Source organism: Sceloporus occidentalis, unplaced genomic scaffold (genome assembly GCF_023333645.1).
Source record: "Sceloporus occidentalis isolate IW3139 unplaced genomic scaffold, rSceOcc1.0.p SCAF_56, whole genome shotgun sequence".
Classification (NCBI taxonomy): Eukaryota; Metazoa; Chordata; class Lepidosauria; order Squamata; family Phrynosomatidae; genus Sceloporus; species Sceloporus occidentalis.
Genome location: NW_028317036.1, coordinates 1,073,838 through 1,095,720, shown reverse-complemented (window position 1 = coordinate 1,095,720; position 21,883 = coordinate 1,073,838). Strand labels below are relative to the sequence as shown.

Here is a 21,883-nt window from a genome sequence, read left to right as displayed (position 1 = left end):
AACTTACGGAATAGGCTGCCATTTTTGTATAAGAAATCTTGTTTTATCGACAGTTATGAATATGGCATGTGCCAGTTTTAGTTCAGGCTGAAGAAAAACTGTGTTCCAGTTCAGTAGAATCGTGAAAACAAACATTAATTTTCTCAAACATTTTCATGCAGAGCCCCAGCCATTCACTGAGCTCTTTTTTTATATAGGAACTGATTGATCTTTGTCAGTGCAAGTAACAATGCACAATCAGAGATACCAAAAGGAAGTTCCAACCCATTTAGAAAAAACAATAACTGAATGAGACACTTAAACTTGAAAGTGTAGGCTACTTTTGATACCTTGCATGCCACGTGCTTGCTAAACACAAATGTGGTCACTAATATAGCTGTAGCTAATGTAGCTAATACTTTTTGCCAAGACTGTGGTTTTTGTTGGCTTTGCAATAAAAGGAAAAAATTGTTTACAAAGACCATGATTACAACACACCCATCATAGGCATCAAACAGGGAGTAAGCATTGTCCTTTTATACTCACCCGTGTTTTTCACATTAGTTGTTAAACTGGGCTGAACCTGTGAGAAAAAAAAATGTAATTATGCCACTGTGTAGAAAAAAAGAAGACATTAGCCCCACCCATATTGCCTAAGATTGTCTGTGTATTGATGCTGGGGTCCATTCACTTATTACCGTGTTTCCCCGATAGTAAGACACCCCCGATTGTAAGACATATCGGGAGTTTCAGAGAGGTCAGCTAATATAAGCCGTACCCCGAAAGTAAGACATATGTCTTACTTTCGGGGAAACACGGGGGGATTTGCCTCCAGTGCCCTCCCCCTCCGACTGAAGAGACAGCGCCGTTTTGATCAGTCTGCCGACAGGTGTCACTGGCTCTGTGTCCTCCCGGAAAAAGGTCAGTGCTGGTCATACAGAGAGAGACCAAGGAGGGGGAGGGGGGTGTGAAGAGATTCTCTGCAGCTCTTATTGTAACCGCAAGATGCAGCTGAGGAGGACTACAAGTCCCAACATACCGGGCTGTGTGGGCTTACAGTTCTCCTCTGCTGGAGCAGCAATAATGTTTTCCGTGGTCCATCCATGTTAATTTTATGGTTAAAACAAAAAATTCGACAATTTTTTCCCAATATAAGACATACCCCGAAAGTAAGACATAGTGGGGCTTTTAGGGATAAAAAGAAAGTAAGACACTGTCTTACTTTCGGGGAAACACGGTAGTAAACTCCAGGTGAACTAAAACATGTTATCTCATGGTGGAAAGCGTGTCCCTTCTGCAAGAGCGGCCATTTCCCTAGAGCAGGCCCCTCTTCTCTACATCTACTAGCAATTTGTGTCAATGTTCAGTACAGTAAATGTGAGACCTATGCCCATCAACCAGTGGCCCTAATGTTGGACAATTAATTAGACCGCACTTCTTGTTGGTCAGCCTTTATCAAAGGGTAAAAAGGGCAACACAGGGCTCAATCGTGCTCAGTGACCAATGAAATGCTGCCACTTTCCTTTCAGAAAGCTGCAGGGAAAGTTAGGAGAATGTATTCCATCGCCCACTGCCACAAATGGTTTGTTCCATGGGCACTTCCTGTATGATATGTGAAGTGCTTCTTGTGCCACAGCGAGTATTTCAGAGGCATAAGAGAGAGCTTTGTGGGGTGCCCTAGCTGTGTTTGAGTGCATATATATATGTAATTAAGGTCCTTATTTTCTGTGGGGGAAGGCAGTATTCTTATTATGAATGTGCTTGATTCTGCGCTGAGTATTGCAAGACATGATATTGTCTTTAACTGCATACCTATCCTGTTTGGGATCTTTACATTAAATAAAAATGCTTAATCTTATTAATTTAAATGACATCACATTAACTTATATAATGCCAGCAGATTGTGTAGTGCATCAAATGATTTAAAATCACACACAGTAACAAACTAGTACAAAGGAGAAGAGGGCCCTGCCAGCTTACAGCCTAGCAAGTGAGGGGGGAGTGAAACAGTAGGAGAGGAGTGCTTGGATAAGGATGAGTTGATCAAGTCAGGATAATCTGTGGAGGTTGGTGGTCCTTCAGATGGCTTGATTAGGATAGAAAGGTTGTACACTTCTCGGAGAAGATGGATTTTCAGAGAGTTTTTAAAATTCATGTACGAAGAGAAAGTCTGACAAAACGGGGTAGGAAATTCCAGAGCAGGGGTACAGTGTGTGTGAAATCCTGAATACAGGAGTGGGGAGAGGAAATGACAGTAGAAGAGAGACACAGGTCATGAGAGGAAAAAAGAGGGCGATTAGAGGTGTATTTGGATACAACCCTTATCACCCTCTTTGTTTTCAGGTGAAGGTGGCAGGATTTATTGAGGGATTGGATGTGAGGGATAAAGGAGAGAGCCGAGTGAAGAGTGACACCAAGGCAGCAAACAGGTCTGTTGGTTGAATGTTAGAGAAATCAACAGTAATATAAATGTCAGAAATTGTGGACAGAGGGGTTGGTGGTATAACCATAAACTCTTTGAGATGTTGAGCGCCATCCATGATCCAATTCCAGTTGGTGAGGCAGGTTAGAAGAGAAGGTGAAAGGTCAGTAGGGGATATCAGTTGTCCAAGGGAAGAGGTGTAGATGGAGAAGAGTAGAGGCTCAAGAACTGAGCCCTGAGGAATACCAACAGATAGCAGTAGGGTGAGGAGCAAGTTCCAGTAAAGGAGACACTAAAAGTATGGTTAGAGAGGTTAAGATTTGAGCCAGAAAAAAAAAATATCCATTAATACAAATAAATGTGTGATAGCTGCTTTCTGTGCTAGAGAAAGTTTTACTATGACAAAAGTAAACTATATTATTTATGAACAAAGAACCATGTATTATAAGAAAAAAAACTATCCATATATAGACACACATACGTACAATGTCTGCATATATAAATGCATGTATCAATGTAACAGCAACATTTAGTAAAATTTGGCCATAGTGTCTGCTTAGGTTGAGTTGCCCTTTTAACAGTAGGATTCACATGGGCCTGTATGGTAAATAAAATATATGAGACTCAACAACAGAGGTTTTTACAAACACAAAACACAATTCTGTTCCGGATAACACAGACAAACTTGTAATGGAATCTAGCTCCAGAAAATATGTAACACATCAATGCGGAAAGAATCCCTGTTCGTTGAAAAGGATTGGTTTTATGGAGTATAAAAATATGTTGCAATCACTGGGCATGTTTAGCGTTGATACGCGTTACACCCAATAATTATAATTGCTGCATACATTTTTGTTATGTGCAGGCTTTGAAAGTAAGTCGGGAGTAAGAAGAAGATACACGCCATAAAGCAACTGTAAAGTCGTTTACTGTATATTAGTTTCCAAAAATTAAAGGATTATTTTTTTTTTCTTTATTGCGTTTTAAGCATTCATGCTCAGCCTTTGATAAAGATATTAATGGAAATTGTAATAGTGAGCATGAAGATATATTTGATGTGAGGTTTTGGCATCATGTACTTCAAAATTACAAATTAGTGTGTTAGAGTATTAGAAAGTAATGTAAAGATGTGATTTCGTCATATTTTAAAAATATACTTGAGTATTTCTTAGAAAAGATTCAAATTGTTGAGTAATCCACAGGAACATCTCCATTCTCCATTGAGTTCCATGGTGATTGCCCCACATATAGAATTTATCTCTAGTGCTTTGCTTTCAAAACATTGGGCCTTATGTCTAAAGATTCTATACAATGTCTGTACACCAGTTAATGTATCAATGAGAAAACCTTTTTGATCCTAACTATATCCTTTGAAAACCAAGATAACCTAGACCAGGGGTAGGCAACCTTCGGCACTCCTGATGTTGTGGACTACATCTCCCATAATGCTATTACAGTCATAATGAAGGCAAAGCATCAAGGGAAATGTAGTTCACAACATCTGGAGTGCCGAAGGTTGCCTACCCCTCACCTAAACCAACACTGTAGGCCATTACCAATTTTCACGATGAGTACTATTCTTATTACATACTTCTACATACTTCTTGTGAAAAAGTATAAGAAAAGTATCAGTATTTTACATTAAACTCTGCAGAGACAATACATTAAGGCCATATTTCAGTTGAAGGCATGTAATAAGACATATCATTTTTAATTAAACTAGCTTGTATTGTATACAGTAGGGGCTGCCAGATAGTGCTGTGTATGGGGGGTTGCTGCTGGTTAATGTAGTGCGTGGGACAAATTAAAAAAATAGAAACAGAAAAGAGAAGATAGAGTGAAGTAAAGGAGAAACAAGAAAGAGTGAGAGACAAAAGAAAAAGTGGGAAAAAAGGAAAAATGAGAGAAAAAAAAGAGAGATGAGAGAGAAGAAAGAGAGAGAAAGAAGAATCTAATCTTAAAAGATACAGATGTTTGTTTTATTGTTTTAGTATAGAAATGTTGCGCGCATGTAATGACTTGCATAGGTATTTTGGGGAAGAAATGTAAAAACTCTCCAGAAAGCAGAGTGTATAATCTAAATTCACACACTTATTTATATAACACATCAAATAAACTGTTTCTAACATGAATATACCTAGCAAATGAAATAGAATGCTCTTGCATAGAGAGCCAGAAACAAGCTTTCATGTTTTTTTGGACATGCAGGCGCACATGCTACAGACATTGTACCAAAACTGAAAGTTTTTCCATTTGTAAGGAAAAACAGTAGTTCTTAATATCTGATTCAAGATTCTTTGAAAAATATTTTTAGATTTATATTATTTTTTTGCTATATTAGGTTACCAAAAGAAGATTATCTCTGGCATGCTCCCCAAAAGAAGAATTACTAAAATAATACAGTATAAATACTGTTAAATTATTTTATTAACGGTTAATTCTTGGTGATCAGACATTATTACTTTTCACTGCACAAGGCTGGTCCTAAGTTTGTGAATAGTTACAACAGCCAACAAAAGAAGACTTAGTTGAAGATGTACCTTGTGAAAGACATGCCTGCCTTGTGTATTGCCATTGGAGAATTGACCTGTCTCTCCAAAGCAAGGCTGTCTTTATACGGCTAAAAGCAAGCTCCTTTCCCTTCCTCCGATACCAACTGTACCAGAGAATACTATATTTTACCACCTCAAGGGCTTTATTGGAAAGAATAATTTTCAAACTGGGGCAAACTGAAGCAGTTAGCAAGGATATTCTTATGATTTTCTCTATTGCCCAGTATTTTTTTTTTTTTAGAAACTGACCCATTTTATTCAGAACTAGAAACTAGAAGTGCAAATTATCATGAATTCTTCTCTAGTAGCTCATATAACAAGACAGCTCACATGATACTTTCAATGGCTTTTGCTGACATAATTAACTGTTAAATGGCGTTGTACTGATTCATCTGGCAGGGGAGTGGTGGGTGGAGAAGAGATATTTCTCATCATTCATCAAGCTCACTCACATAAATTAAACGCTGTTGAAACCACAACTGCAATAACTTCAGCCACATCACCAACATATAATGAAATAAAAAGCATTTTAAGTAGCAGTAAGTGAGTATAAATGTGAGTAACAGGGCATCCAGTGAGGCCATTTCAATATAAATACCATAGGTATCTATTACAAATCTGGATTGTTCTAGACATAATTATTGTAGAACCTGTTGTGCCCTTACACAAATGTTAAATGCATTTTTATAATACACAAATATAGATTGGGATTGGTCCTTCATAATTATGTCAGGAGTAACATTGATCCTATTGTACTGCGCTACGGAATTTTATGGTGCTATAAATAAATAAATAAATAAATACCACCATAGGAACCCATTTAACACTCTTTAACACTCTAGATTTAGTTCCTTCTAGATTCCTGGACTACATATCATTGAACAGACTATCTCAAAACTGTGCCTCTTATATATCGGAATAATATAGAATAGTAAATCTATATATGTATCTACCCATGTATATGCATACCTGTTTGTACACAGTAGAATAAAGCATATATCGTAATTTTTGTTTGACCAATTTATGTACGGGAAGCCCAAATGACATGGCCTGTTATTTATTCCCATTGGCCCAATTAGGGTAAAATCCAAGATAAGGTTTTATAAAGATTTTATTAGGTGATTTAAAATGTTAAAACAGGAAATAAAGCATATTCTATCTAATGATATGCTAATGATAAAAAAAATTATCTGTGAAACTCAAGCTTCTTGTTGAACAGGGTGATTTTATAGCAGAACTTGGATATTCTATGCCTTGCTATTATCTGGTCAACATAGTCATTAAGGATTGTTGGGTTTTTTTCCCAGTTTGCTTATTCTGCACTAACCTGCTCTGTTTAAAGAGGTTTTGGCTTTTAGCTTACAGAACTTTTTTCTGTGACTATGGGTGGTGCCTCAAACCTGCCAGCTTTGCTTGTGCTCAGCACATTTTGGGTGTGATTCATTGGATGGGATGTGTTACGCCAAGAATCTTTTCTACAAAATAAATGCTTCAAGCTGCATTTATTCTCCTATTAAAAATCTATGTACGGGGAATTAGTTGATAAACCTACATCCCTAGAACCGATTTTAAATTCCACTGACTCTCCTTGCTGTATGTTTGGCAATGTGGTGTTGCAACACTGTCCCCCAAAGCGGAAGAGTATACATATTAAAGTAAAAGAAAAATATGACACATAATATATTCCCAAAGATCAAGCATATGAGTAGGGATAATTAATCGCATGTAAACATGGGATTAGTGGTCTATCTCTGGTTAAAGCAAACGTTATAGTTTTGTTCACTGTAGCCCTACTTTATTCTAAACTTAATTAGAAATGTGAAAGCACGGTGAGCCTTCCTGGGGCGCAGTATATTCTTATTTACTGTGTTAATCCTGATTGTATGAATGCATTTTTATAATTAATACACTTTTATGAGCCTATTGTTATTGTATTTCCCAGATGAACCAAATGTGAGTTAACACTAAACAACATTTTTTGTTGGTACATTGAATTGTGAGTCTATAGTCTAACATCTTTGGATGACTTACAATTCCCTAAGAACCATCAGTCTCTGACGCTCCATAACAGCTCAAATGAGGTTCTCAAGTGATAGAATAAATGAGATCCTATCCAATAACATTTACAGAGCCAGGGGCTGCTAAACCTGGGTGTAGGTAGATAAGAAAGTTTTTTTTTATGTTTATATTAAAATATATACACATATAATTATATGGCCAAAATAACAAGAATTAATATTGTTAGTGATGGTCCTAACAGACTCCCTTCTGAATATTATTTTGATGCAGGTAGGTGTTAGGCAAAGACCTGTGACACATGGCAGTCATTTTTTTCAGGTTCAAAAGCATATTTTAGATTGCTGTGTTTTATTAATGTTTAGCACCTTTTTTTGTTGGTATTAGATGTGCATAGATGTTATTTGTTCTATGGTACCAACTGAACTGATTCATAGAATCGATTACCTTTTGAGTTTCCACGCCCCACTTATTAATGGGTAGACCTTTATTGTCGTGTAACCCACAATAAATCCAGCCCAAAGCCAATCCTAGGGATATATCTGATCTCATAGAGTACCAGATGAGGCCAGTACAGAGAAAGCCAAACCATCTTTCAATGTGAGAAACATTAATAGGAAACAACAGAAATAGGAAAAGTAATATACCAAAGAATTAGATCAAGACATAATTCACAGCATAATCATATTGCACTTGCCAGATAAAAGACCCCATTGGAACGTTGTCATAAAGAAATGGGCCTTGCTGCATGCAATTCTGGTTTTTTTCATGAGCTAAAATGAATTATATACATTGCGGTTTACTGTATCTTATATTTTTAGATTAATAGCTTTTATTGGAGTCATTATTATTGTACTGAACGCACTAAATAATATATTTTTTCTTTTGTCTACAGGTAGCTTTACAATGTAGCTGCGAATGGCATATAAAGGTAATAAAATATTTGTTGATATCAATTGCTAATTAGGTCTCCAAGCAGTCCCCCTAAGAAACGCTAAGAAAAGTTATTACAAGACATGCAGATCTGTCAGTTTCCCAAATTGTACAGTTCTATACCATAAAAAATAAACAATATTAGGATCTCAAACACATAGAAGAAAGCCCTGCGCTCAAACTCCCATCACTCTTGGGCGGCAGCAACGGCTATAGTATTCATCAGCCCAAAATACATAGAACAAACACCGAAAAATAGTTACCTGCGCACTATCCCAAACACCTGTGCTTATTTAGACAAATGGAGGTTTTTAGTTTCACTCCAATGGCCATTAAAATGGAAGCTCGCCTGCCACGTCACGGCAAACCTCTTAGGCGAGTCCTACACTAAACAATTCACCTCGCTGCTGTGAGCTAAAGGTAAAAATCTCTAATGGGCTAATAAATGTGTAGAGAATACCCCTTTTTGTCTCATTAGAGATTTTTACCTTTAGCTCACAGCAGCGAGGTGAATTGTTTAGTGCAGGACTCGCCTAAGAGGTTTGCCGTGACGTGGCAGGCGAGCTTCCATTTTAATGGCCATTGGAGTGAAACTAAAAACCTCCATTTGTCTAAATAAGCACAGGAAGTGCACAGGTAACTATTTTTCGGTGTTTGTTCTAAATATTAGGATCTCACCTACTGCAGATACCACAAAGAAAGGTAACTTAACTTCCTGCTCGGTATATGCATGATTAGAACTTCCCATGAAGTTATTTTTCCCCTATCATTAAGTGTTTTTTGTTGCTGATTGGTTTGGACAGCCTTCAAAAACAGAGAATAATGAGGGCCATAACGTAGAATCAAAAATGATTTGATGATGCTAATTTTGCTACAGCTTCTTGTTGATCTGAGATCTTACTGGGTGAACTAATAGTATTTGATAGACAAAAACAGATACCATAGATAGTTTTAATTGATAATAGTGACGAGAAAAGCTATAATTGCAACAGTTGCCCTTACTGTCATAAAACAAGTATTTTCCCAAAGGGCAGTGTGTGATAATGCATTTAGTTTCAAAGTGGTGCTAGGAGCTAAAGAATGCATATCAATAAATGTAATTTAATTTAAAGTCTGACATAGGATTGCATTAATGGATCCTGAAAAACCAGATTTAGACATGTTTGTTTGGGCTTTGTTCCAACCCAGAAATTGTACAATATTCATTCTAACAAAGACAAACAAAGAGAAGACAAACTAGACATTCTAATAAGCGAAAAATATGATGAACCCTAGATATTAAGGTATAGCTGTCTTAATGACGTAGGAATTTATTTTCATTAATTCATAATCAATTTGTAATCGTGTTTCAATTTGTATATCAAAGGCCTGTTATTTTCAGAAGAAATGCAAATATGCATTTTTTTTATAAACTATCACAGGTAAACCATGGAAAAGATGAAAATGGAAAAATAATGTGGGAACCTCTACAACTCAAAAGGCAAAAACGTGAATGGATTATCCCACCAGTCAATATTAGAGAAGAAGAGGATAACAGATACAGGAACCCAATTGCAAAGGTAATGCCCATTAGATACTGAAATGTTCTAATGTAATAAGTGGTTCTATTCTGTGATACCTAAGAGTAGTAAAAAAAATATCTATGAGTGATTTATGAAAGTAAATCAGTACCTTAAATTTCAAATGTATGATGCAGATCACCTTAAAAAATATAAAATGATTATGAAGATTATTTAAATGTTATTATTAGTCATATACAGTTTATGTTAAATTTCCTTGATACATTTTCACACTTTGTAAATAAATGGAAGGAAAGTCATCCACAATTCCAAACATCATCTCTTTTTCTCAGTGTGAGCAGATCTTTTCTCTTAATTTTATTAGCTAACTTGGTTTACTTTGTAATTCTCACCTACTTGCACCTCCCACTTTGTATTTTGATGGTATATTTTGCTTTTTTGCATGGTGCACTTCCCCTTGTATTGTATTTTTCTGATTTCTTTACTGTGCTGAATCATTTCATATAAATCAGGGAGGATTCACATGTTACTGAATAATATTGATGTTAGAAATACTAAATTAAGGATTTTATTTAACTGACAAATTAAGGGAATTTATCCGTAATCATGCATTTTTGTTAATGCAGTAAAGTGCATTACAACATGAGCTTAATATAATCTTTGGATGAAAGTGTATCACATTGTTGTTAATTAAATCTACAGGTTCACTCTGACGCAGCCATAAAAACAAACATAAGGTACACAGTGTCTGGACCAGGGGTGGATATGTACCCTTTTGGTGTATTTTTGATAAATCCAAGAACTGGGGATTTGAATGTTACTGGCGTCACTGTTGATCGTGAACAAATATCAATATTCTTTGTAAGTTTTCCATTCTTACTATTTATTTTGGGATATATTTCTTTACCTATAGCATTAATCAATGTCTAATTGAAATAAAGATATTGTTTTAAAAGAAAATGTAACCAGTGCGAATGTCACCTTAAATATGGAAATAAGTTTAACACAATTTCAATAGGCTTTGACAGTTAGTTTGTTACAATTACTATGTTGATAGCGGTCCACATTTTTCTGTACGGTTCTGTGTGGCCAAAGTAGGCAATATATACTGTAGATATTCAGAACACTAACGGCCAAATGGTTGTATGATGAGATTCATTGGATAAGTTCATCACAATACATTGAGATAATGCATGGTACATATACTATAGCACGCAAAATAAAAACAATACATACTGTGGAGATTAGTATACCTCAAGGCTTATTGTTGTTCTGTACAGTCTATACTAAATACTTAAATACACTGTTTATGCTTTATTCACATATATTTAGGTTTTGATACGATGTATGCTTTTTAATGGGATTCATTGATGGCACTGATAAATTGTTGCATTACAGAATACTGGAATAACTGTGTTAAATTAATTAATGTGTCTTTTTTCTGTCTTCTAAACACATTTAGCTGGTTGTCCGCGCTATAAGTAACAATGGTGCTGATTTGGAAAAACCCCTTCAGCTGCGAGTGAGGGTGCTCGACATTAACGACAACCCACCGATATTCATGCAAAGTGTTTTTGTCGGCTCCATAGCAGAAAGATCAAGAGCAAGTACGGAAAAAAAATATGTAAAATGCACTTTTTGGTTTGAATCTCTGGATTTAATATTATCATACACTTTTTCATGAAAATGTTGTCAAGGCAAATCTAGTCATATCCCTCTTTTGGGGGCATTATGGTAGACAAACTGGAAGGACTGCACCGGAGCCTTCCGTCTTGAGTTATTTGCACCAGACTCTTCTATCTTAATGTAAGCTCTAGGTATGTTTTTTTTTAGAGTGGTGCAGGACACTAATAGTCTAGTAGCCAAAGGACACCTAGAGATGTATGGGGAAAAAAATCTTAGTTTTTGTTTTTTTATTTAATATCATACAGATACTTTGGTCATGGTCATGAATGCCACGGATGCAGATGAGCAAGGTACTATTAACTCCCAGATTGCCTACAAAATAATTTCTCAGAGTCCTGCTGAACCTCCAATGTTTATTATGAATAAAGTCACTGGACAAGTCTTCACCATGACAAATTTCCTAGATAGAGAGGTATGTAATTTCTGTTTACACAATTCTTGCATTAAATTGTATTAAACTTTTGTTTATTATCAAAATCAAGTAACAAAACATGTGAAGGTTATTTTGTATTTGAAATGGTGAAAGCAAGCTTTTTCAGAAAAAAGGTTGCATTGCCATAAGAATACAAAGAATCAAACAAGACAGATAGTGTGTGTAATGTAAATGCTATTCAAAGTATTGTCTTTTTTCCATGTTTAATTAACATTACATCTTTTCTGGTTTGATACCACTAGGATGTGGAGCCAAGAGCAGTTTATAGACACAACTCTTTATTGCTATTGCCTCAAATTCAGAATATATTAATGGCAATATTCCCTGTAATATGTTCTAATAGACTGAAGGATAGCTGGAAAAAGACTTTACTAATAGCCAATTATCATTAGAGGGACACTACAGTCATCATACCTCCAATGCATATGATGGCAGAGTGGTCAGTATACACTATATTTGTAAATCCATCTTGAATGAACATATATCCTGCTTTGCACCATACTCACTGCCAGCCAGCTCCACCACTGGCTCATGAGTTCCAGGGGGTCTAATGAGACCCATTTTTAAAGGTATTCATACCCACCCTTTTGTGTCTACAGTCTGAAGGAGGTCTTATTACTAAGCCTTAAGTGTATTACTGTAGCCATTACAAATATGTATTATTACTAATCTTAAGAGAAAAGAAGCTACTGTGTTTGCCTGTAGAGTAGATTTGAGTAAAGTTGGTTTTGTGATAGTATAACTATTAAGAATTTTATTTCATGATGTTTTTGTTTTGTATGTTTTAATCCATCCATTTTAAGGTATAGACTAGTGTAATGCATATTGTATTCCTTCTTTCTAGCAACAAAGTAGCTATAGTATTATGGTTGGTGGATCAGATTTGAATGGAGGTGCCGGTGGATTATCTGGACAATGCGGTGGTAACATCCAAATCTTGGATGTGAATGATAACTTCCCTACACTCGAGTTTGATTCGGTAAGAATTTTAGGCTATGCCACATTGCCTAGTCATAAATTGTTACTTCTCATTACAAGTACAACTTGAATATCTCATGGACTTTTTTTATATAAAACAAATGACTGGATTTTTTTGGACAAGAAATTTTATAGTGCAAGAAACAATCTCAGAAAGCAGAAACTTTGCTTTTTAGTTCTTGTCATTGTGCAAGTCTCTAGAGTTTTTTCTTTAATGAAACTGGTAAGGAGGTTTGAATTTTATTTTTAATGTTAGAGTCTAGTATTTACAAAACTAATGGTATATTAACTGATGGTCAAGGAGCACTTAGCTTGTATAACTAAATTCAATATGCCTTTATTTTAAGGTTTATCACTCACATACAGACATCTAACAGAATATGTATTTTCTTATATTCTAGTACTCTGTTCAGATCATTGAAAATATGGTAGGTCTAACCAATCTAAGGATTAGAGCATTTGACCTTGATGAAATGTACACAGACAACTGGATTGCAGAATTCAATATTGTCTCAGGAAATGAAGGAGGCTGGTTTGTGATGGAGACGGATACTCAAACTAATGAAGGAATCTTGAGAGTGGTTAAGGTGCGTTTGTTAAACACATACATATCAGTGCTGTCTGAATCACAATATCGTGATAATATTCCTGTAATACTACATGAAGCACTAGGGAAGAACCAGATGTGGTGTCCTAACCCTCTTAGAGGTTTACAGTTTCCGCATGTTAGAAACCTAGAAACATTGTTGACAGCAGTCTCTCTATGTGTCCTTATAAAAAAGACTTATATTGTCAGTCACTGGTCTCATCGTAGATTCAGGATAGGTTTATGACAATCTCATGCATGTTTACATTTCCTTACTGTGTTAACTTCTTCCACTTCTTCTGGGATGCTGCTGTACTTATCTACCACACTGTCCGTAAAGTAAAACTTCCTTACATTCTGTATTCTCAGTCTGTATTCAGTTTGTATACTGTCCTGTCACTTTACAAAATGTATATTCTGCAAATCCATGCGCTATTTCCTGAACATGCAATACAAATATTGCCAACAGAAGCAGAAACTTTTAACAATGCAGGATGTTTACCATAAAATGTGCCCACGTGTCTAGGCGGGAAAAACAGTATACAACATATAGTTCTTTAACTCTCATTTTTATCTTCTATTCAGGCTCTGGATTATGAAGCCATGCAGTCACTCAATCTTGGTTTTGTGGTTACCAATAGAGCAGCCTTCCATACATCGGTTATTTCTGAGTTTCAGGCCAAGGTGACAAGCATTAGCGTTCAGGTGCAAAATGAAAGAGAAGGGCCTACATTTGTTCCAAGCACACAATACGTACAGATACCTTCAGGGCTTTCTGGAGAAGCTTTATATGCATATATACTTGCAACAATGCGGGCAACAGATGTAGACACCGGCGGGCCTGCTACCAACATTAGGTAAGATAAATTAACTGTTTTAAGAAAAAAACTAAATCTCAAACATAATTAGTGTTTTTTCCTGATGTATCTCGATGAACTCAAATTACATATAATAAGAAGCCAACCCTGATGAATATTCCTTCAATAAGGTCTGTGTTGGCTCTTCATAGAATTACACTGCCAATTAAATAAGGTGGGTCTGAAAGACAGTTATAAACAATGCATATTCTAGGCCTACAATAATAGTGGCCCGTACCCAGTATTTATTATATTAACACCATTGATACACAGTGAGGTGGAAGATAACTCTATCAAGTCAACTTTTCAGAGACATTGCTAATTGCACTGATTCCAATGAAAGCAAGGAGCTTGCAATCTTTGTCTGATTTATGTACAATACATACTCATAAGATGGGTATGAATATAAGTGTTTCTGTTATAAGTTAAGGTATTTGTACCACAGTTATTATCTATGCCTATTAATAAAATGATTATTACCTATAACAGCTAATCCAAGAATCACATTTTTCATTATGGATTCTGTAGCATGTTAAATAATTATAGGAAACCATAAAGGTACTTCTCGGTGTACAATTAGGCAATGTGTATGTTTCCAAAATTACAATGTTAATGTGTATATATTTAACAGGTATGTTAAGGGACTGGATGTTGAGAATTGGCTAATTATTGATTCTATAACTGGTGAGATAAGGATTGTTCGTGAAATGACTCGGGAATCTTCCAATGTTGTCAATGGCACATACACAGCCGAAATCTTAGCAATAAATAATGGTAAGAAAATGATTGTTCTCAAAGCACTAAAGACACTCTTCTCTACACATCTGAAACATTTTGTAAACAAAAAAAAACATTTTGTATATATATATAAAAAAAATAAAATCCTAAAAATGATTTATCTATTGTAGATGTACCAGCTCGAACAGCAACTGCCACAATTGTTCTCAATGTCCCTGCAACAAATAACAACTGCCCTGTGATTACTAATGAAGTCCGACAAGTGTGTGTGAATAACATGAGGGTTGCAGTCCAGGCGTTCGATAATGACTCTGCTCCATACGGTGCCCCATTTACCTTCGAAATTACAAACAACCCCGATCAAATGGCCTGGTCTATACAAAGAATTGATGGTAAGAATGACGGATAATACAGGTATTTTACGGAACACAGAGGCAATGTATTAATCTATTATCCCCGATTTGTGCAGAATTTGGTTCCGTTCACATACACATATGTAATATATTTATTGCTTGGAAGCTCCTTGTTACTTTGAGATGTGTTCTGCAAATCGAGGTTGACATTTATGGATTCTACAGTGTTATTTGCGTAACACTGTAGAAACCTCTACATTTATATTGTGTTTATATATTTGTTGCCAACTTTATTAGGGTGAGAAGCGCAGACAGTATTTTGTTTTTTGTAAGCAACTGAAAAGTTTACACAAACTTTGTCAAAATAGAAATTACCACGTTCATATGAAGAAGAAGAAAATATTTGCTCGGTGCTGCATGCATGTGTATATTTCCTCGCGGTATTAGCCTTTACCACTTCTGCTGGGAGGCTGCTTTACTTATTTACCACTCTTTCAGAAAAATAGATGCAACTATATGAAACATTGTGATAACTGGTGTAGTTTTAGATCAAATTGTCAATGTTCACAAAAACTGTTGTGGTAGTGCTCACTCTATATGATTCTAGGTCTAAAATGTAATGTGAAAAATGGATTGTAATTATATTTTAAGACTTTAGTATTAGCACATGAGTATATGTGTTTCTGATGTTAGCAAACTTTTTTTGTTTTCCATTAAGTTTTCTAATGTAGCTCAACTATTTAACAAAAGAAATGTCACTGTGTTCAAATAGCAGGCATTATGAAAAAAGGAGCAATGCTTTATTATATTTATATATATATATAAATGTGTATATATTTTTGTTTTGTTTTGTAGACACTAGTGTTGCTTTGGTAGGGAGCCCTGGAACAGTTCCCCGTAATGTAACACTCCAGATATCTGTCAGAGATAATGGTAACTTAAGCTGTCCTGCACCATGGCCAGTAAGACTGCAAATTTGCGAGTGCACAACAGGCGGTGTTTGCGATGCCACAAAAATGGCAAGCAAGAGTGCATCATTAGGTCCAGCTGCCATCGGTCTCCTCATCCTTGGATTTTTAGTACTTTTATGTAAGTATTCAGAATGTACACCCATCTTTTTCGGTGATTGGTATACATTCCGATGGTATGTTTTTTTGGACTTGCGCATATATAGTTGCACTAATAGCAAATAGATAACAGGCCTCCCTTCCTTCTCAAACAGTGGCTTTACTTCTCTTACCGTTCTGCCTCTGTGGATCTGCAGCAAAATCTGCATTTGTTCCTGTCGCAGATGGATATGATGGGGCATGTCGCCCATGGGAAACTGAAGGAGCAAAACCTGAAGATGTGGTCAGTGACTTAACATTTTTTCTCGGTCATCACTTTTAATCTATTTTATGCATTTTCACCAGAATTTTATTTCGACAGAAATTGATAAGAATAGTAGTTATATTTCAACACATACTGTGTGATTAGTAAGGAAATACATAAGCAGATACAGTGAAGAAAATATCTTACTGATAAAAGCCATTCGGCCGTCTAGTCTGCCTCTTTTCCTTAATGTAAAGACTCGGGCATTAATCAGCCTTAGATTCATGATAGCGTTATACCTACCTCATGCGTGTTTGAGTTCCTTCACTATACTAACATCTACCACTTCTGATAAGAGGTTGTTCCATTTATCCTGTCAGTAAAGAAAAAAGTAATTAAATTACACCTAAGCCTCAGACCCTCATCAAAATTGTTCTATTTCATTCATACAACAAGTTGCAGCTTTATGATCATTACTGCATGTATAATTCATGAGACAAATTCAATATCAATAAAAGATTAATTTTGTCTTTTTTTCTTCTTCTATAGGATATGACTAGTATGCTTATAAATTCAGGTGCCCCAGGTTACTCTGGTAAGTTATTTGGCTGGCATAATTGTTCTTTTTTTTCCCCCATTGAGTACTGCATCAAGCATTCCAACCTCATCGAACCATTTTTAAAAAATACAAAAAATAAATAAATATATAATTCTGCCTACAATTGTACTTTCTCAGTTGAAGTATGGTGCATAAGTAGCATTAGTAAACAGTTGTATTCGGGACAATGTTGATAATGGGTTGGTCCAACTGCAGCCAAAATGTCCCATTAGCACACATGGTTCTTGTCAAGAGCACCATTGCTTTCACCATCGCTGCCTGTAGACCAAAATGAACTTTTGTGGTAGAGGCCATGTATTATTTTACCCTTAATATGTCTGAGATTTAACTCTAGGCTCTAAATTATTACAGTTAACTATTACAATATTACAATACAACAACTGTTGTATGCACTGTTGTTGTGTAGTAAAGGTTGAATGCCAGGGACATCCATTGATTCTCTATCCCAACACAAACCAGCTTTATTCCACTATTTTAAGTATTAGTAACATAGTAACATAGTAACATAGTTCATAAGGTTGAAAAAAGACCAAAGTCCATCAAGTTCAACCTATATACATATTGTGTCCCTACTGTGTTGATCCAGAGGAAGGCAAAAAAACCCTTATGAAGCAGATGCCAATTGCCCCATACCAGGGGGAAAATTCCTTCCCGACTCCAAATATGGCAATCAGAATAAATCCCTGGATCAACGTATTATAAGGCTAACGTATTATAAGGCTAACAAGTGAATTACTCAAGCATTTGTTTTAGTTCTGGGTGCCAAAGCCAGGTTAAGATTCCAATGTGTCCTAGCTATGGTAAAAAATATATTCTGGTATGTTTGCATGTTTAGGCTCATTAAAATCTGTGAGTATGATTGCTAGGGCCCAAATCATGGTATCCCATAACTTTCAGTGTTTCCTTGTTGGTAATCTGCCGTTTAACAAAGAGTTCAAAAGGTAGTTTTTTTTTTAAAATTGAAAAGTAAGCATAAAAAAATAATATTGTATTTTGGAAGCCATATTACCTGCAATGTTTTAGGAATGTACAGTTCAGCTATGTTTGTCACTTGGTTATTTCCAGATCTTTATACAACCAACAACATGATTGGCGTAGGTACTGGTGCTGCCATAGCAGCTGGTGCGGGGGCAGCAGTCGCAGGAGGTATAGCAGGGGCATCTGGAGTAAGAGAATCCTCTGTGTATGGAGAAAGAACAATCATGGGTGAAGGAACAGGCCTTGGAAATATGCTAGAAACAGCAGGACGTTCTGGAGAGAGTAACATAGATGGATCTCTAGGTGTTGCTCTTCCTTCACATTACAAAGAAGGTGGCACTTTGAACATGGCTTACATAGAAAATTATTTTGCTGAGGTAACCAAATCATCCATAATTTATTTCACAGATATGCTAGTGCCCGTATCTGTGTTTTATTGATTAATGTTATTACTCTTGTTTTAGAAAGCAGATGCCTATGCAAATGAGGATGAAAGTCGTCCTGCAAATGATTGCCTTTTAATTTATGATAATGAAGGCATTGGAAGCCCAGCTGGATCTATTGGCTGCTGCAGTTTTATTGCTGATGACCTTGAAGAAGATTACTTGGACACTTTAGGGCCAAAATTTAAAACTCTTGCTGAGATATGTGTAGGTAAAGAAATCGACCCTGTGCTAAGTGGTGAGGAGCCAAGAGTATCTGCCAATGTTCCGCTAGTAGAAACTGATACAACTGTAAGGTATACTGATACATCTAATTTGATTGCCTATGGAGGTCCACCTGTACCTGCAGTGAACTCATCTTATGTGGCTGAAAGTTCATACACATCTAGCAGTCTTCAGCCAGCTAGGCCTATACCTGACACTCTTATCCCAGGTAATGTAGTTGTAACAGAAACATACACAACATCTGGTACCTCTATGAATCCTGCTACCCATCAGCCTAACATTGTGGTAACAGAGAGGGTGGTTGGACCTGCTTCTGGAGTGCAAGGAGGATTTCCTGAGATACCCGATGGCTCAAATGTTATCGTCACAGAAAGGGTAATGCGGCCTGTTTCTGGAGTGCATGAAATTCTAGGTTTCCCAGATCTATCTGATAGTTCAAATGTTGTTCTTAGGGAGCGAGTTATTGGCCCAAGCAACTCAAGGCTGTCTAATTCTTTTAATATACAAGAATTTGGTGACGGCCAGAATGTTGTTGTTACCGAGAGGTTAATACAGCCTGCCTCCAGTGCCCGTGGTAGTTTTGGCTTTCCCCATGATGTCAGTGCAGGGCAAAATGTAATTGTAACAGAAAAAACTGTAAGGTCCGGCACAGGCATGACAAACCAGTTGTTGAGTACTGAACCCCTGTTAACACAGTCCATTGGATCTACTTCTCCAAGTCTTACACGCAGCAAAGTAACAAAGTATAGCAAAGTACAATATACCAAGCAATAAAGCTTTCAGTGTGTGTTCATGGATTAAGATACAGTTGACCCACTCCAAGAACATAGTTATAGAATTTACATATTCAGACAGCAGGGTTTCTTTAGATTACTAAACCAATGCCTTTGATTTAAAATGCAAAAACAAAATATATTCAAATGTTACTTTTAAGACATCTAAAATGTTAAAATTACTTATTTAATTGAACTTTACATTGTCCCTTAGCGCCAGAAAAGCTTAATTAATTTTGGAGAAAGTTGCTATCAAATAATCAAGGGCAGTGTTTTAGGGATATTTACTAGCTGTCTTGATAGGTGAAGGCATTCATTCAAGATTCAGACATTTAAATTTACTACAATCTAGGGCTAACATAGAATATATAATATTAAAACAGCCTTAAAAAAGCACTGGAGTAGATAATCCATTTTCATTAAAATATATGAAAATCATTTTTGAGATATTCCATTATTCTATTTGCGACTTAAATTGGATTCATGTACAATATGTATATTACATTCTAATATTGTAATACTGTGCTGTAAATACTAATGGGGTTCCATGTATTTACCCTTTAGCAGATTATTCATGGAAAATCGTGCAGTCAGATGCACATTTATCCATATATATATATATATATAATTGTTACTTGTTTAAAGTCACCACATTCATTGTTCAGTTGTTTTTAGATTAGAAGGGTATACATGGCCTTCATTACGGCTACTATAGCACAGTGAACAATACAATAAATCTGCCTTTATAAAAATATTTTGTCATTTGTAAGGAAAAATGATGAATAGAAAATGCTAGTTTTTTTATTAAATGTTTATCTTTCACTGCTTTAATATTGCTTTATGTGTGTGATCTGTAAGATTTTTTTTATTTTGTAAATAATGATTTCTTTTAGTGCTAAAATATGAGACCTAGCAGGCATTAAAGCTTTGATTACCAGGAGAATATTGTTTAGTTCAAAACGTTTATCTAACTTTGTCTAATGTTAGTGTTAAGGGAAATCTCATTCTGCGCTATCGCAATGACCAGGATTGTAAAATGAAAACTGTTAAGTGCTGATGCAATAACACATCTTAGAATTTTTTTTATTTCTACATATATATTTAATGTCAACAATATATATCCCCCGTACACGAAGTGTTTAATGTGTGTATTTCATGGAGTAGTTCTCTGTTAATTGACCCGTCACATTTTATTGATACAAATTTTTCTTTCCAATAATTTGTAACCAGGTCAGTATTGTTTCATTAAAATAAGCCTGCTATACTGACACTTTAAGGGAATTATTTAAAAAACAACTTTTTAATTTGCATACAGTTAAATATCTGTTTAGAAGGATGGTCTCGAACTCCAGGCTTCAATCCCCGTGCCCCCAAAACTAAATGTTTTTTTAGGATATCTTTTAAAAACCCCATGTGGATTAGCCAGAATAACCATGTAACTTGATGAACTACCTGGTTTTACATTGAAAACCTTAAACAATAAAAAAATATTCATTATGCTTTCATAAAACTATATTTCAGCCCCCCCCCCACAAAAAGCACGCATCTACGTGTCTCCATACAAGCCATTCTCTTATTACAACAAGATTGTTTAAGCGCTAAAAACTAAACTTGATAGCTTGCTAGTACCTGGACATCAGTTTTTAGTGAGCAAAGTTTAATCCATCTCTTCAGTGTTCCATTCGTATTTATTTTATTAGCTTTCGTCCAAGCAGATCATATTTTTATATCGTACATATTGACTAACATCAAGAAATTGATCGTTGAACCAATGTACCGTTAGAGAGGTAACACTCTACTGGAAACAAAAATGTTATTCCATCAATAAAATGATGTCCTTTATAAAAGTTGATCTATTGAACTGAGTATATGTTTTTGCTGTAGTAAATTCTATCCCACTTACTAAATCTCTGTCTAGATGTTTGTGGCACTGTTGGGGTGCAGTTTCTATATCTATCTTTTGCTGAAAACAACACTCACAGTCTTTACGTCAAATAATTTCCAAGCCTCTCCTTAGCCTCTTTACTGTTACCTAATGATGCTTATTGTGTATTGAAATGCACGCTGCACCAGATAACCTGTATTTTTATCAACAAGCCCAAATGTTTGGCAATATTTTTGTATTTTACAGAAAATATTAATAAAGCACTTTTAAACAAATATGACTTTTCATTTTATTTAAACATTGCTTAAAATCACTTCCCGAACGGCAGGCTGATATGTCTTAACCATAAAAATATATTTTAACTTGAACAAGACAAAATACGAATTTAAATACTGATTACGAACATTGAGTGGAATTATGTTGTGTTAATGTGTCTTTAAGCATATATAATTATTATGATCCCTTCTAAGGTATTTAAACACAAAGCATGTTTTCTCCACTGTCTACTTGATATTAAGCCTGGCCCTTGGTACAGCTTGAAAATGAGTTGTCCTTGCAATGAAAAATTTACTTTTTTAAACATATTTGTTTCCATT

At 35.6% G+C, this 21,883-nt stretch overlaps 1 protein-coding gene across 1 annotated transcript in view; it reads left to right on the top strand.

The window, feature by feature from the left end:
• LOC149287799 (desmoglein-4-like) overlaps window positions 1–19,403 on the top strand; it is a 36,053-nt gene extending 16,650 nt beyond the window's left edge. Inside the window, exons 2-17 of the mRNA XM_089492415.1 lie at window positions 2,323–2,412; window positions 3,267–3,275; window positions 3,390–3,458; window positions 9,324–9,461; window positions 10,125–10,283; window positions 10,885–11,029; window positions 11,354–11,520; window positions 12,386–12,520; window positions 12,921–13,106; window positions 13,691–13,962; window positions 14,594–14,736; window positions 14,871–15,092; window positions 16,318–16,403; window positions 16,914–16,959; window positions 18,049–18,338; window positions 18,426–19,403. Of these exons, the coding sequence (XP_089348541.1) occupies window positions 2,323–2,412; window positions 3,267–3,275; window positions 3,390–3,458; window positions 9,324–9,461; window positions 10,125–10,283; window positions 10,885–11,029; window positions 11,354–11,520; window positions 12,386–12,520; window positions 12,921–13,106; window positions 13,691–13,962; window positions 14,594–14,736; window positions 14,871–15,092; window positions 16,318–16,403; window positions 16,914–16,959; window positions 18,049–18,338; window positions 18,426–19,403 (3,135 nt within the window). The remainder of the gene's footprint in view (window positions 1–2,322; window positions 2,413–3,266; window positions 3,276–3,389; window positions 3,459–9,323; window positions 9,462–10,124; window positions 10,284–10,884; window positions 11,030–11,353; window positions 11,521–12,385; window positions 12,521–12,920; window positions 13,107–13,690; window positions 13,963–14,593; window positions 14,737–14,870; window positions 15,093–16,317; window positions 16,404–16,913; window positions 16,960–18,048; window positions 18,339–18,425) is intronic.
• Window positions 19,404–21,883: the final 2,480 nt, after the last annotated feature.